Source organism: Pelmatolapia mariae, linkage group LG10_11 (genome assembly GCF_036321145.2).
Source record: "Pelmatolapia mariae isolate MD_Pm_ZW linkage group LG10_11, Pm_UMD_F_2, whole genome shotgun sequence".
NCBI lineage: Eukaryota > Metazoa > Chordata > Actinopteri > Cichliformes > Cichlidae > Pelmatolapia > Pelmatolapia mariae.
This window is the reverse complement of record NC_086236.1, coordinates 58,890,750-58,910,694: the sequence shown is the minus strand read 5'-3', so window position 1 is coordinate 58,910,694 and position 19,945 is coordinate 58,890,750. Positions and strand designations below refer to the sequence as shown.

General features: G+C 40.0%; 1 protein-coding gene across 1 annotated transcript; it reads right to left on the bottom strand.

The window, feature by feature from the left end:
• Window positions 1–13,116: 13,116 nt before the first annotated feature.
• Window positions 13,117–13,620, bottom strand: LOC134635476 (septin-7-like). Its single transcript, XM_063484856.1, has one exon. It carries the CDS (start codon window positions 13,618–13,620, stop codon window positions 13,117–13,119), a length of 504 nt encoding a protein of 167 aa, XP_063340926.1.
• Between the last annotated feature and the right edge of the window lie 6,325 nt (window positions 13,621–19,945).

Below are 19,945 nucleotides of genomic sequence, written 5' to 3'. Positions count from 1 at the left end.
TGTATGCTGTTTGTATTCTGCTTTTTAACTTTCACATGCCAATGGATGCATCAGAGACCAAGTTGGGGTTCAGTAACTTGCCCAAGGACACCTTGGTAAGAACTCCAGACTAGAGCACACAGAGATTGAACCAACAACCATCCAATTAGCAGATGACCTGCTCTACAGCCAACTCAATGACAAACAAGGAGGGACAACGAGAGAGGAAGAAAAATGGATCGAATGCAGCTGTAGGCATATGTGGGTATGTTGATTCTTACTGCCGTGCATCCAGTAGAGTCGCTACGGCCAGTTTATGACATCCTGAGTCTGGTAGAGAAGTTTTAAAGTTGACACAAGATTAATCATAGAAGCGCAAAAAGGATATAATTTCTTGATAAAGACACAATAGTTGATCGTCGTTCATGACACAAACGTGCTCCCATTTGAGGTGTATGGAACAAGTGGGTGTTTCTCCTGCTGTGATGTAAGATCCTGGTACTGAGATGACTTTGTATGAGCACCAAGTCCCCTTCAGAGGACTCTGTCCATTCCAACAGAACATCCCAAGTAAACCGGGGAACTATGAGATAAAAACATGGGCAGTATGTGATGATGCCAGGTACAGCTGTACATGGAACATACTAGTGTACGATGGCAAACCGTCTGGCCTGCAGTCAGGGCACACAAGTTGTCCCTAACATTGCAGAAGGTTTCCAAAAGAAAACAATCACCTGTAACAACTTGTTTACTGTATATGACCCCTTGGCCTGCAAAAGAAAGCTGTCCATGATGGGACCAGTGCAGAGGAATAAACCTGAGCTTCCTGCTGCACTTGTGTCAAGTACGCGCCATACATTTCTCCCACTGAAAATGTCCAGATAAACAGAATCAACCTTTTGGGATTTACTTACCTGGATGATTAAGCACGCATCAGGACATTATTTTATTAATATTTTTTAAATGATAGCAGCACAAACGAAAACTTTTGCAGCACAAACCAGCAAAAAAGTAGCACAAACATTTGACATCAAATTTATTTGATTTGGGTAATGTGGGGTGGCTGGTTGACCTTTTGACCTTTATATTTCATTAATATCTTTAAAACAGAAGCAGCACAAATGACAATTTTAGCAGCACAAACCAGCACAAACATAACACAATTGATTGACACCAATTTTGTTTGATTCCATTAATATGGGGGGGCTGGTGGACCTCTGATGACCTCTAGAAATTTTTATTAATATCTTTAAAATGATAGCAGCACAAACGAAAATTTTTGCAGCACAAACCAGCACAAACTTAGCACAAAAGTTTGACATCAATTTTGTTTGATTTGGGTAATGTGGGGGGGCTGGTTGACCTTTACATTTTCATTAATATCTTTAAAACAGAAGCAGCACAAATGACAATTTTAGTAGCACAAACCAGCGCAAATGTAGCACAGTTGATTGACACCAGTTTTGTTTGATTTAATTAATGTGGGGGGCCTGGTTGACCTCTAGAAATTTTTATTAATATCTTTAAAATGATAGCAGCACAAACAAAAAAATTTGCAGCACAAACGTTTGATACCACTTTTGTTGGATTTGAAGAAGGTGGGGGGGCCAACTTCACTCACATTCAGTCTTCATTTCAAGTTGGGTCGGAAGTGTGGACTTCAAACTATATACTAGTTTTTGAATTGTGTCGATAGGCCACGTAAAACCAGAGTTATGATAAAATATACACGCGATGTTTTTTTCAGAACAAAACAGTGGTGTTTACAGTGGAAGGAATGGTAAAGACGGCGTTTTCCACAGACAGCGCTAGCAAACACTCTCCGCTTGCGAGTGAAAAAAGAAAAAGAAAACACCCCCAAAATATATAAATATATATATTTTAAAATGTATTTTAGCGCATATATTTTTTGGCCATTTTTTGTATATTTTGAAATACATTTCAAAATATATTTCAAAATATATTTTTTTACCGTATGGGAAGGCAGATTCCAGTGTAAACGCTGTGGAAGAATAACATGATTTCATTCACAGGTTTTTACTCTTGTTTTATTGTACACATAATACATGATTTCATTCCCAAGTTTTTACTCTGATTTATTGCACACATAAGGCTGCAAATTAAAGAATGTATTCTAGTCCAGGGTGGGAAGGTCACAAGCTTCAGCTGGCGCGACTGTCCAGGTGATCGATTGGAGAAAAGGGACAGAATAAGAGATTGGCTACACGCTGACACATACAAGTTTTCTACACATTTTCTTTAGACACAGAATAAGATAAGATAAACTAGAAATAGAAGTTGAGTTAGAATAGAGTTTGCTGACAACTGCAAAAGAGCCTGCACAATAACAAAGAAACTAAAAGAGGAATGACACTCACACACACAGCGTGAGAAGCATGCTCGGGTAGATAGGGAGCAGTTAGACATTGAGACAGATAGCGCCTGGAAGGCCGAAAAGAACATCAAGTAACGTACGTGGTGGAATGTGAGTATAAGTTCTGAGAAATGATCTATTCTTTCCAGTAAGTGCATGTTGAATAAACTGCTTTGACGCGAGAAGGGGCGATAACCCTGACTATATAAACTGTGCGCTGACTTAGGGGTGGGCGATATAAACAATATACGATAGAAACTATATAAATTTGGCCAACGATAGAGATTTTGACTATACCGCTCTATCGTGATAGCGCATGTTGATGATGTCATCAAGCTGCGCCTGTTTTGGTCGAAAGCATCGCAGCGGCTACAACCATTATCATCTGCAAATTATGCCGGGCGACAGTCATAGAAAAGAGATGAAGCACTTTTGAAATATGGGGAAAGCCAAAAACTGCGCTTCATCCACTTCCTTAACATTGATTCATTAATGTTGAATTCTCTCGCAGCTGTTCTATTCCCATGTTGTTGCAGTATATTAATGACTAATCTTGTATTGTGGATGAATAATCTCAGTTGTTCTCCTGACTGAAGTTTGGCCCGTGTATAGCATCCTGCTATGCGATTGCATTTGTCCCTAACCACCAGAATCCCTCACGTACGGTGTACATTTTAGGACATCGTCAGGTCTCAGGAAAAAAAGTTGTCAGGTGTCAGTCTCAGACGAAAAATTATCAGGTCTCAGACTCAGACGAAAAAATGTCAGGTCTCAGACTCAGACGAAAAAATGTCAGGTCTCAGGAAAAAAGTTGTCAGGTATCAGACTCAGACGAAAAAATGTCAGGTATCAGACTCAGACGAAAAAATGTCAGGTCTCAGACTAAGATGGAGGCTGCCATCTTGCAAATTTAGAGTAGTGACTTGAGGTGGAGCGACTGTGTAACGCTCCTGCCCACACACCCGCTGGACGTGACCGCAAACACGCCCCCCTACACTTTTTACGTAGCCCGGCTGCTCGAGCTTTTTTTGCTGGTTTACCACGACTGCCGACTCGTTTAATTAAGGTAAATACAACCATGTCACTGTTATAAAAAAAGACGCACAGCTTATCATCTTATAGTTCTAAAATCACTCTGTTGTTAATTCGTTAGCTAGATTAGCCGCTAGCATACGCACTGTGTTGGAGGCTTGTTGCTAGCTAGTTAGCGATGCTACATACCTGCTACTCTAATAGTCTGTGTTATTGAAGGATTCAGCACTTATGTTTTTTTTTATCCATTTTTAGACAGCAATGAGATCATCTGCACACTCTACAGAAGCCCAGAGTTACTGTTAATATCAAAAATATAATGCTGTCCTTTGAGATTTTAACATAAGACTGTGAGTGTAATGGATCTAAAACTGTTTAAATCTTCAGAGCCCTCTACAGCCTGGTAACATGGAAACTTTAAAAACAGCAGCAGGTTTCAGTAGTGTAATTTGTTCTTTTCATTTAATAATAGTCAATATTATATCAACATCTACAGTCACCCTGGAGAGAAACTAGTGAGGGAGACCATCAGGACCAAGCTGGGTTTCCAGGGTCCAGAGGTTTGGAGAAACTTCTTCCCTTTCTTTCATCACAGCTGTCCTGTGCCAGAAGTTCTGTTGACCCACTCAAAAAGGCATCATTTAAGAAACACCAGGAACACTGAAGCTCATCGCATTGATCAAGCAGGACTCATGATCTTCACCACCAGCTCCCTCACAGGGAAATCTTCAGCACTCCTCCGTAGGCCCGCCCCAGGAGATGGATAAACCCAGCATTTCATCAACACTGTGATGAGACCTTTGCTTTGTGTAATGTTATAAATACTCGGATGCTCCCCAGAGGCTCCAGACTTTTACATAAAGACATTATATTCAGTCCTGTAGAAAGTTATATATTTAAAAATATATGATCCTCTCTGGTTACTCTGGTATGCATAACTCTGAATCACTTTATGGTAAATAACACACTATCTGCAAAAAACTGTGAAAGAATTCCAGATGACAAGTTTGTAGTTCAACATACAAGTGACGACCTTTAACCTTCATCAGGTTTTATTTAATTGTGTTAGACAAAATCTCATATGCTCTTCATGCAGCTGAGTACATCAAGCGTTTAAAACGGAAGCTGTGCAGGTCTGAGATACAAACTGAGGTCCTGTTAATGCTGATATATATATTTGCATGTTGGATGATCTGTCTGCTGTCACTCGATGGGGCTGAGGTCTGAATCTGAGGGCAGCTCCTGTAATCACAAAGAGAACAGAACCATCAAACTCAGATATAAATTTTATCCCTCAAAATTGAAATAAAGCTGATTCTTCTGTCCTCACACACTCAGGATCTGAAGTTCTTCCCTTACATTTTTTCAGTATTACAGTACACTACATTACTTCAATCCATAGTTCCTGATTAATGAGGAGTTACTGAAGTACAAGCTTTTAAAAAAGATGTTACTGTCTTTACAGATGTGGCAAGAGACTGAAAACATGCTGTTGTTTGCACATATTTAATATTCAGCTCTGCACAGGAGCTGAAGCAGGGTGCAGCCTGTTGCTTTTACAGTACAATGCTTGTAATAAAAGTACAGTAACAGTAATTAGTGACTGAGTAGCCCGGGGCGTTTCTCTTGATTTCTTTAGTAAATTCATTCACCTGCACAGATTAGCTAAACGAACCCTGACAGCCGAGTGCTCATTTTAGCTAGCTAGGACTCAGGACCTAGCTAAGGATGGTAGTTACGGATTAGCTTACAAACACGTTTAACTTACCGAAAAAGTGCAGCAGGGCCTCGGGTCCTTCTGTCAGGTAGTCCAGTTTACTGAAGAACACCTCAGGCTGTCAGGTTAAAACACTCGGTCGTGTTTTCGAAGCGTAAACGCTGGCCCTCCTCTCAGAGCCTACGCTCTATCTGCTATTCCCGAACAGAGATACGCAAGTTTCTCTCGTCTGAGTCTGAGACCTGACATTTTTTCGTCTGAGACCTGACATTTTTTTCGTCTGAGTCTGAGTCTGATACCTGACATTTTTTCGTCTGAGTCTGAGACCTGACATTTTTTCGTCTGAGTCTGATACCTGACAACTTTTTTCCTGAGACCTGACGATGTCCTAAAATATACACCGTACTCACGTTAACTTTTATCAAGTGGAAAAAAAGTTGGCGTTCATCCTTCAGCTTCACTGTGCTAATGTTATGCTAACATAACTGTGTCGCTAGCAATCACGTAGCACAACATTATATACTAGGTAGTCCAACTTCAGTAACCCTGCAAACGCCACTGCTGTTTAGTTTTCTGTCTTCATTTATGTTGGAAGTGGTAGCAGAGCTGTACGTTTTAATTAGTTTCAAAAATCTCTCAGTCAGAACATGGTATGTCATGTTTAGGTGGAAACTAGCGAGCTAACTTCCTGTAAACTTGTAACTCCGTTAAATTTAATAAATTCTGTTTTCATGGATGCCTGGATGTTAAACTTAATTGTTACACCTGGTAAAGCAGCAACGCTGCTGATTTTATTAAAGATGAAAGAATTTAGACCGTTTTTAACTCTTAGTATTCGTTTGACTTTGGGACCTGAAGCGGACGGAGTTTTGGACCCGGATTACTCCGCGAAGCTCCTCACTACGGCAGTCGTAATGCTCTGACAATCCATCAAGCAGTGCGGCTTACTAAAGTTGTACTAAAACATTTTTAACAGATTTCTGCACGCCCAAATCGGTTTGAGGTCAGTAAGCACAACCAGAATCCATACACAAGGCACCCAGATAGCAAGACGACATTGAATAGATGTTGATTTTTCATCCGATCCGTCGTTATGGTCGGGGTTGAAATGCCAATGTTCTAACAACACTGAAATACTGTGGTAAACCGACGGTCTCACTATAGGGACGTTGTAATGATGTTGATTCACCGTTGTTTTTTTGTCATTGATATTTGATCTATTTGTAGTCGACCAGGTGACAACAACAACGTGTTTTGGAGTTTGTATGTACGTCTATTTATAGTTGACCATCATTCGGCGCCGGTCACCATCAAAAAGCATCGATTTGTAGTTGAGCGTTAAATTGCATTGCAACTGAGCGGGTATAAAGTACCGGAGAAAGTAGATTTATTGTTCTTTTGTTATCAATGACTTTGGTCTAGTTCACCAGCTTTAAAAAATCGTGTCGACATGCAATTTATGTATACAGGAAATTAAAGCAGCGATCACTTGGACTATTCCGCAGCACCTCTGTGACAGTGGTACATCCCTCCAGGTAACCATTGTCTTGTACAGTAGAGCGGGACATTAGATTTACTCTCAGCGGAATTGACCGGAGAAGGCATCAGTTCATGCTGCACTGGCCTGCACCACGATTAGTATAAGGTAAGAATGAATGAATTTTCTTCTATTCGTTATTTCCACGGTCGCATTTGAATAACAGTAAAAAAAAACAAAAAAAAACAACTTGTTAATGTACAGTTTCGGACAAAATGTCGGAGCTCGAAATTGTGTCTACTTTCATCTTACAGTCCGGCAACAAATAAATTGCACTGCGAACAAAGTCTATCAACAAAGAAAACATTTTCGTTTCATACTTTTCCGTTATATTCCCTTACAAAGCTAGCCTAACGCTTCCAGGGTTCCTTTGTTAGCCTTGCCATCGCCTCGGCGACCATTGACCCAGACTTTCGCTCTGTAGTTGCTTTTTAGCATAGTACTACAAAAAATTGTAAATCTGTGATATATGATTGGTAAACGTAAAGTTAACTGTATAAACGTGTTCAATGACTTTGTTACTTTTGATGATTGGAGAGCACCCGCTTCAATTCGCACACGAAAACTTTAGACTCAGTTCGAATGCTCGCGCGGCATGCCCACGTGACTGTACGTTGCACGCTCACCTAACTTTACGTTGCACGCGTACATGACTTTCCGTTTGTGCCTTGAATAATGAATAAGGCTACGTCCACACGTACCAGCGTATTTTTGAAAACGCTGATTTTTCTATGCATTTGCACCTTTTGTCCACACGTAATGTATGTCTGGCCGTACATTGTGTTTGTATTTCCAGGCACATTTCACGAAGCAGAACGCAGTCTTCAGAGATCTCTACGTGAACACTGTGATACGTCTGACCTTCAGTCCGAAGAAGAAATCCAGACCAGTCTTAAAAGAAAGCACAAGTAAAACTTTTTTAGTCACAAACATATCTTTGATTGTTAAGAATTTATGATCTTGTCTTTTATACATATCTGTGGTGCTTGCATACTGCAATATCACCACATAATATAGTCCAAAAAGTGAAAGTTTGCAAAGCCGTGTACACTTGTGCACTTCAAAAATTCCTTGTATACTGTACCTTCTTGCACGTCTCTGTTTCCTGTGTGTGTTGTTAGAAATCAAACTGTAACTTTAGGAAAAAAATATGCCAAAAGCACATTTACAATTACTTAAGACCGTTTGTAATTTCTTTTCTTTAGACCAAATCCCCTGTACACATATACTGACTCAGAGGATGAGCAGCCTACAAAAAAACGGTTTCCCCAGGCCCCTTGAGTGAAAATACCAGGTAATAAAATAATGTCTAGTGTCTGTGTACATATCTGTGTCTGACACAAGGAAACTTTTTGACAAGTTGTCTGTATTCTTAAATACTTAAAAAATGATCTTTTTCTAAACAGCCCTCACCACTCCGCAGTCTGCCCCCCAGCCCACTGATAGCAACCATCATAATGCCCCACCCAGCTTCCGGCACCTTTCGCCACTCCGGCACAACACACAAACCGACACAGCTTTGCGATCTCGCCAGCATGCAGAGTCTGATGTCTTCCCTATAGATGGTATGCTTTTAAAATAGTTTTAAAGCTGCATCACAATGTCATTGTACTCTTATCTTCAAAACAACAATTTATACTCTTGAATGTCATCTTGTTGTGATTTTTTTTCTGTAGATTCCAGAGACTCTGTGAGGCTACTATTACAAGGCAAGTTCGAAAATCTTGGAATTTCACAGTTTACATGGTATAACAAATATATGTGACAGGCAAAAACTAGTAAACACTTTTAGCAGTTACAAGAACTAACAAATGAATATCCAACAAAAGGGAATAGAAATACATTGTACTGCAAATACTTTGGTTTATTCTTTGTACGACTTGAAAATCAGGCTTTAGGGAAAACTAAATGACATGTTTCTATCATCAATTGCATGAAGTAAACACACAAGCACTTGCATACACATTTAAGACATGAGACACGCTAATTCCATCTCTTAAAATGTGTCTATAGGTGAGACGCTTTGTGTTGATTGGTGCTGCTGGACCACACTGGAGGTGCGAGTCTGCCGTGTAATGGCTTATGCCATTACAAAGGAGCTGGCCTCTGTACTCAACTGGGCAGGGAAAAAAAACCAAGGACCAGACAAAGCAAAAAAGGCCATTTAAAGAGACAGGGCTGTGCAGATGCATATTTGGTAAGTTTTACCATTTATTGTAGTTTTATGAGCCTAAAGTGAACAATAAAGGGATCAATTGATGTGCTGGGTGCGTTTCACATTTCCTATGTCCGGTTTTTGCTATATTACTTTGTCTTTCTTAATAACAAGACTTTCATGTCCAGTTAATCTGGAGATGGTCTTTGGTCTTTGGCTTGTTTTATCCTCGGGTTGTAGTTTGTACAGCCCGAGGACCCCATGTTTTCTTTTTTTTAAAGGATACACGGCACACCGTGCTAAGACATATCACATTTTCAGCTTATAGCTCTTTGGGAATGAGCTGATTTCCGCCTGGTGACTTTCATGTTTATCAGCCTAGGAGTTTACATACTTTCTCCCTGCTGAAGACAATTAACAAGAGCTTATTCATGTGCTCTAATTCCCTTTTTTTGTCTTTGTTTTTTTTTTGTGTGTGTCTATTTTTGTCCTAGATGGCCTGGCGCAGCAGGTAGGGGCAAACTCTATGTCTGAGTTGGTCTTTGCTCAAGCAGTCCAGAAATGGCTCAGATATGCTCCAGATCGTACGGGTGGCGCAGGACGCACATCATCCATCCCCATCCCGGAGTAAATAAAAAGTGACGTGAAACATAGAAATGTAAATAGGAAACTTTGTCTTTTAATAAAGTATTTTGCAAATGATACATGTCTATTGACATTTTTTGTTTGTTTTTTTCAATAAAAAGCAACTGTGCAAAAGAGGTGGAAAATCAACATCATAGTTCAATAGTGTTTCAATATCAGAATCTGACATTGTTTCAATGTCAACAGTGTTAGAAAATATGGTGTCGAATCAATGTCAGCTTTCAACATTGATTCAATATCAAAACCTGACGTTGTTTCAATATTAAAAAAGGGTGCAAGAGTGACGTTAGGTCAACGTCAGATCTCAACGTTGATTCTATGACATCGCCTGATATTGGCTAAACATTGTTTCAATGTTTCCTTACTATCTGGGCACACTCTCGATTTTTGAGAAAATTAAAGGATTTTAAGTGTGCCTTATAGTGTGTAAAATACGTTATACAGAAGAAAAGAATATATCGCGCTATATATCGTTACCGCACGTGCTTCAAATTATATCGCGATTATATATCGATTTTAGGCCATATCGCCCAGCCCTACGCTGACTGTATTTTGTTGAAGTTCACTCCTGTATTTGGTACAGAGTGCTTCCCGCGCGTGCTAAAAGAAAAGCTGCAAAACGGAGATTCTGACTCTTTGTCTGATTGCTCTCTCAGATTCTGAATACACGCAACAACAATGTTCCCACATGGAAAACTGGACTGATACACCTCCTGCTGTTAGACCTGCAGGGTTTAGGCCTGTGCTGTTCTCCTCTGTCTTATATTGAACACAAACTATTTTTTTGGACTGGCAGAAATAATTTGTGTCCCTTCTTATTTGATGCAGAACACCTGATTGTTCTGTAAATAGATTTAAATGGTTATATAAAAAAACGCCTGAGTCCTTGGCTGCATTTTTAGGTAAATAGTACCATATAACTTTGTTGTTTGCAAAACTTGTGCATAATTTTTTAGAAATGTACAATTTCTATTTGCATTTCGAGTTATGAAAATGATTTGTTAAATATGTTTGTGGGTTTTACAGTGAAAAATACAACTTTTTTCTACTCAGATTTTGAATTTTTTGTCTGGATTTAGATCAATTGTGCTAATATAGTATGCCAAAATGAAAAAATAACTCAAATTTCAGATATTTGAGATTGTGCTGAAAATAATGATACCAAACAAGCCATGATAAACAGTTTTTAAAGGTGAAATATAAAGGTTAAATGAACAGTAGTCAAAAATGGCCAATTATACCCTGGACCCCAGAGGGTTAAAAGGAAAAAGCTGAAAATTTAAATAGTTAAAAGTTAAAATGTAAATAGTTGGTTTTTGTATTATATGATTTATTTATTACATTTTATGTGGAGTGAATAAATAAAAGGATATTTACGGTGGCCGCTAGAGACAAAGCACGTACAAAACACGTAAAAACTCCATAGCACGTACAAACTCCGAAGCACATACAAACCCCGAAGCACATACAAACTCCAAAACACGTAAAAACTCCAAAACACGTACAAACTCCAAAACACGTAAAAACTCTAAAACATGTAAAAACTCCGAAGCTATTATTATTTCTCTTTGATATTTGGGCTGATTGGGACCTGATGAATGATAAAATAAAGAATTACCAGACTTTTTTTTTTTTAACCTGATTTTTGTTTCTAAGAAAAATGAGAGCCGCATATGAGGATATTCATTTAAAATTTCGATAGAACAGTAGCACTATAATGTCCTTGTAAGTGGATATCAGGCCCTTGTAGAGCAAAATTGAGTATTTTGGTTTAAATAACCCAAAATGGGATGTCCACATATGTGGATGCCAGGTCCTAGGAAGTTAAGCACATAAAAACTCCAAAATACGTAAAATCTCCGAAACATGTAAAAACTCCATAGCACGTACAAACCCCGAAGCACATACAAACTCCAAAACACGTAAAACACGCAGCCTAAGAAGAGAAGCCCAGACCTCCCTCTCCCCAGCCACCTCCTCCAGCTTATCCGGGGGAACACCAAGGCATTCTCAGGCCAGCCAGCTCTCGATTTAGTAATTCCTTTTGTGCATAATTTTATATTGTTGTTAATAATAAATTAATTAAAGCAACAAAACAACCTGAAGAGTCGGTTGGGAGCCGAAAGAGCCGCGTCAAAAAGAAAGAGGAACTAACTGAGTGTGTGTGTGACGTGCTGCAGAAATATAACCATGCTGGCTGCTACTGCATTCAGACCTGAGCTTTTGTCTTCGTGTGTTTGGGTCTCCATTTCCGGAAATGTAAAATAAAGATAATTTTTTGAGCTTTGACCTCTCTGAGTCCAGTCTTTTTCTGCCGCCAAAAGAATGCAAAAGAACTGAATTTATAACCACCTGTCGTCCACACGTAAACAGCGTTTTCAATCACTGAAACCTGTGATTTTTAAAAACTCCTGCCAGGGTGGAGATTTTCGAAAACTGTTGTTTACGTGTGGACAAGGAAAACTGAGATTTAGTCATGCAACGCCAAAGGTGTGCGCCATTTTTGACGTGACGCTGTGCGCCACACTATTGTTTACATGAGATTACTTCTACAATGGTGGAGACAAAATACCGTTGTTATTAATCTGACTATCTGCTGTTTTTACACACATATACACACGTAGTTACTGTCCGTCCATTTAGAAAGACAGAGTCATGGGAACTTCGGACGTGGCTTCCACATTCAACACAGCCGCTGTCACAACCCAAATCCCGATATTTGTTTTTGAATACTTAATTTACTTTAAAAAAAATTTCAATTCATGTTTTCTGTATGCACTTTGTTCATTCCTAAGTTGTGAGTCTACACCATGGCTATTCAACTAAAAAGTTAGTTGGGCCAGATTTTCAAACCGAGGAATTTATCTGGCCCAGATATTTTTTTGCAGCCAGTGATCAGCAGATCATGATCAATTTCAAACCCACAAGACTGTATTGAAAAACAAGTAATGTTTTATTCTTTTTTCCTCTGTAAATCTGGTGACTGCTCACAGATGCACACCAAAAGGTCCATTTAAAAAAAGGGGAGCTATAACCAAACTTTTTTTTTTTTTTTTACACATTTCAAATAATAACAAAAAACATTTTGATCATTCCCTTTCAAATTAAAATAAATATTTTGCTGACCACACTCACTTTTCCTGCCGTGGATGGAGCCCCATCCGTCACAAGTATACAGACACGCTTCATTTCCAGACCATTTTCCTCAAAAAAAGCTGAAATCTTGTCAAACATTATTTCGTCAGCTGTGTGTCCCTCTAAAAGTAGTAAGCCGAGCAATTTGCCATCCAAAAAACGGACATATATGCACAACTGTGCATTATCAGTTCTGTGTGGGAACCCATCTTCTGCTATAGACATTAACATCAGTTTTCTTCAGGTCATCCACCAGCATTTCAAACTTGTCTGAAGCCACCTACCTACAACCATTAATGTGAACTCAAGCCCTCTCTTGACTTTCTGCATACTTGGTTTGGGAGGCTGGCAAAGCCCATGTAGCCCTCTAGGTTCCGCTGAGCAATGCTGGGAACCGCGGTTTGTGGTCGTTCGATCATCGTGAAGCCAAACTGTTACCACCCAGCCTTCAACGGACACTCACTGAGGCATAAACCGACAAACGTCCGAGAGGGTAATGAAATCAGGCAGTCAAGCATGTTAGCTTGAAAGCTATGCTAGCATTACCAGTTTAGTTTTTCCCAGTTTGCGGTGAGACCATGCCTCAGCTCCTTTCCTTTCTTCTTGTTCTTTTCCATCGTCTTGGAGGCGTCCGGCTTCTGCTGCTCGAGGATTCTCTGCTGAGCCTCCCAGCTGGCCTTCTCCTCCTCGAACACTCGCCTCTTCTCCAGCTCTTTGAACTGCGCCTCCAGGTTCTTTTTCATCTGCTCATGGCGTCGCTCCAGCTCAGCCTCTGAGTCCTTCAGTTTCTGCTTCTTCTCCTTGACTTTCATCTCAAACACCTGTTCCATTTCTGCCTCCATCTTCTTCATTTTCATCACATGCTTCCTGCGCTCCTCCTCCATCTGAGCCAGGGGACTCTTGGTGAGCTGGCCCTTGGTCTTGGAGGTGTCCACTCCGTTACACGTGACCGCAGCAATTTTCTTACTGCGGTAGTTCTTGTAGTGGACGTTGTTGATGATGTCCTTCAACTCTACGAATATTTGAACTGTCTGACAGGGGTACATTTTTAATAGCAGATGTCACACTTTAATTTTTCGTCACTTATCACCACACTTTCACTGAGGGTTATAAGCCTAATTATCAAAATGTTTTTTAAAAACCTCATTTAAAAAAAACATTTTTGAATTTGGTGGATAGAGACAAAATACTGTTGTTATTAATCTACATTTTTGAATTTCACATTAAAAAATGTATTTCATGACAATAAAAGAATATGACTTTAAGGACTTAACAACATTAGTTCAGTTATAGTACACCAACATCTCTGATACATTAGCACTAAGGGAACACTGAATGACCTGGTGGTTTTTTTCCATAAAACTACTCATCTAAGAATATCACAAAGTAAAAGATCTCTCAGCAAAATTATGCAACATTTTAGGCACACTATTGCCCCTATCAAATCAATGAGCTGGGATGTTTTATTCTAAACATGAACTACTGTTACAGCAACAGACATGGACTACTGGTGTCCCACACAACAACTCAATGTCCACTATGTGAAGGAGCCAAACACATGCCTTCTCCTCTCGTTAATCTATAGCACCAAAACATCAGTCAGTCACCTGTGACCTTCCCTCTTCACCTCTGTCCGAGCTACAACATGGCAGAGCTGCCTCTGTCACCTGATAAATAACAGTGAGACATTCCAAATACATGCAGTCACACATGTGCTTCAAATACAGTAATGAACCACCAAGTCATCATCCAATTTCACCTGTGATCTTGTGTCACCATTGCTCTCTGAGCTTTGTGTTGGATCTTCTGTCACCTGACAAATAGGACATACATGACAATAAGAATAAAATGTGTAGCTGCTTCAGTGTTTCTGTCAATTTGTGCAGATCTTGACTCATTTTTAAAACAATTTGTGCAAACTACTCTACAAGGTGGAATATTTGCAAAATCATGACTACCTCATGATATTTTGTCTCAAAAATTAACCCTATGAATATGTCAGTGCCATTACGATGAAATTATTGTGTCACCAACATTTTAACGTTAGACATATAATTTTAACAGCCTCTGTAAACTAATATCCTGGCTTGCTCGAGGCTGCCGTTTTCTCTGACACTTTCAATCAAAATTAGAAATGCTACTCTGAGACTGAGATAACTAATAGTGCTGCCTGTTGTGCAGTTAGTTTCCAAAACACGTTATTCATGGTTACATACAATTTTAGACTGATGTGGGCCAAAGCCTAGCATAGCCTGTAACGTTATTATGACGGACACATTTTATGAGTGAACTTCACTTTAAGTTACTTACAGGATTCTTTGAAAAATACTTTCTTGTATCCAGGTTCCTTCTTTTTGCTGCCATCCTCCTCTCCTCCTTGCAGGTCCTCGCAGCGCACGCTTGCCGCTGCTAAAACTAAACAGAGCTCCCTGAAAGGCACAGCCAATCACATTGGCCATATTTGTCACATGACGTAGGACTCCAGTAGAGAGCGTAACTCTTTCTGCACCGCTGGGTGAATGAGACGTTGACAGATCGTTTTTTTCTTACTATCGGGTTTGTTTTTCTTTACTCGAAGAGATCAAATTACTGGTGGGGACAATTCAATAATCGCTGGATATTGGTGGGGACATGTCCCTTCCGTCCATGCCAAATCTACGCCCTTGAGCTGATCAAACACTAAAAACCTCACATGTGCAATAAGACTGCTATAAGTGCAATTCTTTTTTTTCTGACAAAGTTGTACTATTGTATTTTCTTACTCAGTTCTATATAGCATTTGTATTCTATTTTATTCTATTGTATATAGTATTTTATTTTGTTCTATTCCAGTGTCTTCTAATTTCTACTACATAACACTTTTGATGTAACGAAACAAATTTCCCCACCTGTGGGACTAATAAAGGTCATCTTATCTTATCTTAACATGAAAGGCGGGGAGGGCATGAAAAGTATCTGTCAGGAATTCCTATTACATGTAAAGTTATGTAGTTAACAACAATGAATACACAGTTATATCAGTGGACTGTTAAAAGGAGTGCAGCTCTAGGAAATCTCAGTTGTAGAAATACTATCCCGTCTATTTGTTTTAACTTTTTAATTCAATTCAATTTTATTTTATTTATAAAAGCGCCAAATCACAGCAAGGTGCTTTATATTGTAAGGTAGACCCTACAATAAAACATACAGAGAAAAAACCCAACAATCATATACCGCTCTATGAGCAAGCACTTTGGCAACAGTGGTATACTGTTTATTTGTAAATGATTATTATATAGTGTTATAGCCCTTGGGACTGTGTTTCTACATTATGTTCCTGTATCATACATATCAGAAATAAAAATCCCATGTTGTTCATTAGGTTATGTGTTTGTTTTTATGTTAAAACAGGTTTCAGTTAGTTTCCAGGGAGGGTTCACTCCTGTTTTAAATATAATTTTTCAAAATATAGTTTTAAGTTTTTTTGTTTCTTTTTTACTTTTTATGAGTTTTGGATGTCAACAATCACATACACAACACAAAAATATGTGTAACACAGATGGCCTGTATTTATGGTAAATGGCCTGTATTTATATAGCGCCCTTCTAGTCCCTAAGGACCCCAAAGCGCTTTACATATCCAGTCATCCACCCATTCACACACACATTCACACACTGGTGATGGCAAGCTACGTTGTAGCCACAGCCACCCTGGGGTGCACTGACAGAGGCGAGGCTGCCGGACACTGGCGCCACCGGGCCCTCTGACCACCACCAGTAGGCAACGGGTGAAGTGTCTTGCCCAAGGACACAACGACCGAGACTGTCCAAGCCGGGGCTCGAACCAGCAACCTTCCGATTACAAGGCGAACTCCCAACTCTTGAGCCATGGTCGCCCCCAGATATGTTCTGATGAGATAGAAAATGAAGCTTATGCATTAGTTCAATTAGGACGATCTTTAAAAGCTCATTTGAAGGCTTCCTGGTTGTTCGGCTGTTTCTACGGCTGTATCCCAATTCAGGGTCTGCAGCCTTAAAGGCCGCATTTTAAGGCCGATTACGTCACAGCGACGCGACGAAGGCTGTCCCAATTCGAAGGCTGCTCTAATTGCGGCCCTCAAATGCATCCTTCATTTCCCTGAATTTTAAGGATGTGGCGGTGTAGACTTCATGGCCCAACATATCCCAGACTTCATAGCGCGGCAGTGGGTGTGGATAATTTTGCGGAAAAAAACGGTGGAAGCGGAGCGGCCAAAGAGTAAACTTTCAAAAGTAAGTACTGAATATTATGTCACTTATTTATGTGCAAATGTTTAATAATGAAGAACATTAAAACATTACTGTTGGCCACATGTCGGCAAAGTTATGTGACATTAGTGATGTTTGCACTTTCAGCGTTTACTTGGTTTTAAAGCCTTTACTTTAAAATATACGCCGTTCTGTCATGTTTTCGGCTGTGTGCAGGCAGGAATTGGACCCAAACGCAAACTCATCGGAGATAGGACTGAACTTAAAATGGCAGCTTTTATTGCTGAACACAAAACTCTACAAAACCTAAACTGGGAAGACTCTAACAAAACACACAGGGAGCTACAGCTCATACACACAGCATGAGGGAGATCGCGACACTGACACAGGGAAACACAGGGCTTAAATACACTGGAAAATAACGAGGGGAAAGAGACACAGAAGGGGAGCACAGCTGGGAGAAATCAGAACTGACGAGACGAGGGAGCAAAGTAGGATACACTCACATGAGACATGGACCTTCAAAGTAAAACAGGAAGTAGCACAGATGCAAACTAGACTAGGGGAGACAGAGCAACTAAGAAACACAGAGAACAACAACAAAGAGACACAGAGGGCAGCTACTAAATACTCAGAGAACTAAAGAGAATACTAGAAAGCCAAACTAAGACACTAGACTAAAGAATAAACTGGGGGAACAAAGGGAACTAAGATCATAATACAAAAACTCAGAGACACAAGAAACTCAAAACACTGGGTCACCGACCCAGGACCGTGACACGTTCAATAGTCGACCTTAATCTTACAGAGAATGTGATGATTTTATGGATAATTAAAGTCAGTCATATATCCACAAACACAACAAGCTGAAAGTCAGTGATGCTGCTCGGTTTGCAGTCCTGAATATCACGGCACAAGCAGGATTCACTGCACTGTTAATGTTAGCTACAGGGCTCTAGACTAACTTTTTGACATGGGCGCACTGGTGCGCCTAACTTTAAAAATTTAGGCGCACCGGCACAAAAGTTAGGCGCACTCAAATTTTTCAACCGCATCGCTTAACACCGCAATTTTACATGTGCACTTTCTTTGGGGGGAAGTTGCAGTCCATACAGACAATATTCATTTCTAAATTATTAACTAACAATCTTGTGCTTAAAGTGCTTTGTCAGTATTGTAGAAAATGTTAAACTTAATCATCATCTTGGCCTGACGACCTGTTTGCTGTTGCATGCTGCTGAAAGGCAGTGGGGAGAGGGGACACTTGGGCAGTGCATTTATTGCAGCATAAAATGTGTTTTCTGGATACACTGTGCTTTTTCAGCATTCAAAGATTGATGGCACCGTGTCAGAGCACTGGCTATGAATTTCAGACGGATCAGGCCTTAACTTAACAAAAAAGTTATCAATAGTTCTTTTCATCTTTTCTTATTACCCACAGCTACATCCACTTCTGTCGGGCCTAGGCTGATCACTAGGGCTGCGTATCATCACTGATTTCTATAATCCATTCGATTCAGTTTAACCTCAGACAGTCAGAAATATTATAATTCTGATCATTTATTAGTACTGATACATGTGAGACTTCATCGGAATTGTGAACATCACAGCAGATGCCTTTGTGTGAAAGTAACTGAGAATAAAACACAGAAAAACATGAAGGAGATTTTCCTGGCCTGGCTTTTTATAGCAGATAACCTTAAAAATATTCTGCAATATTCTGTAATTTTGCACAATTTTACAAAGTTTAAATTTCTTCAGTATTGAACAGCAGAAATTAGGCTTTCTTGTCTGAGGTCATTTAAGTGAAAAAAGAAAAAGACAGCGCTGTAAACAACGGTAGACTGGTGGGTAATAAGCGAATGAATAATGCAGAAAACAGAGATTTGAGACGGGAAACTGTTCTTGAAGTACAGAGAGAGAGCTGTGCATGAAGTGTGATTTTTATCGTGATGGAAGCAAAACAGCAAAACTCAGAGCGAATTCATGATGACATTGATCAAATGTGAAGCGCAATTTGCTGCTTCTTTTGCTGCTGGCTCGGTGAATTTTGGTTGGAGAGAGACAAAACCTGCAGCTCAGAATCAGCGCAAAAAGACGTAAACACAGCGCGGACCCGACGCATCAGAATAGGTGAGCTGCGACAGCGTGTCCATCTACGTGCCATCGGGTGAGAAAGCCGAGAAAGAGAAAGCTGATTCTGATGCGTCGGGTCTGTGTTTACGTCTTTGTGTGGAGTCCGTGTAGCTGCTCTCATTTGCTGTTTGGTGGTTGTTGAAATAGTTTTGTGAGCTTTAACCTGAGAATCTGGCGTTTCTCGCAAAACACAGTTATATTTAAAAGTCAATTCAGGATTTAATGAATCGATATCGCTTTATTCAAGCTACTCACCTCCCTCTTCCAACTGCACTTTCAACTTGACCACAGCCGATCAGAGAGGTCCCGCCCCTGACTATCTCTGATTGGTTTAGTCCACAATAGGGACATAATGTGTGTCTGTTGTTGACCACACAGAGAGTTGCAGAGATTTTTTTTTTTTTTGTTACCTGAACAGTTGGTCGCACCGGTGCGACCAAATATTTTTTTTAGTCGCACCACTGAAAAATTTGGTCGCATTTGCGACCAAATTGGTCGCACTCTAGAGCCCTGTAGCTATGTTCTATTGCTGCCTCTGTTCGGTGGTGTCGAGCCAAACGGACTTTAACGTGTGTTTGAACGAGCTGACGGTTCACTCGTTAAGCTGAAAGAAAGATGCTTTAATCACAGGAGTCACACATGTGTCCACTGTACCATCTGGGAACTCTTCTTGTTTAGCACTCGTAATAACACAAACACTAAATCCTCCTTCTCTTGTGCTGTTTTGTAGCAGTGTATACACCTGAGACTGTCACCTGTCTGTCTGTCCTGCACTCTCTCTCTGTTTCTTTCTCTCTGATTGTGTAATAAAAGTATGAACATGTATTTATAAGTTACACTTGTGTTTGAATCCTGCAGCTTATCACACATTTGATTTCCATGTGTGACGACTGCAAGTGTCCAGAGTGAGGACAGACTGAGGGACCCACTGCTGCACATCATCTGTGAGGCTTTGCACCCCTGATGATCCACCAGGACAGACTCAGCAGTGTGTGAGGAAGAGGAGGAG

Coding starts and splice junctions, on each gene's coding strand:
- LOC134635476 (XM_063484856.1), bottom strand. CDS start 13,620: ATGTACCCCTGTCAGACAGTTCAAATATTCGTAGAGTTGAAGGACATC.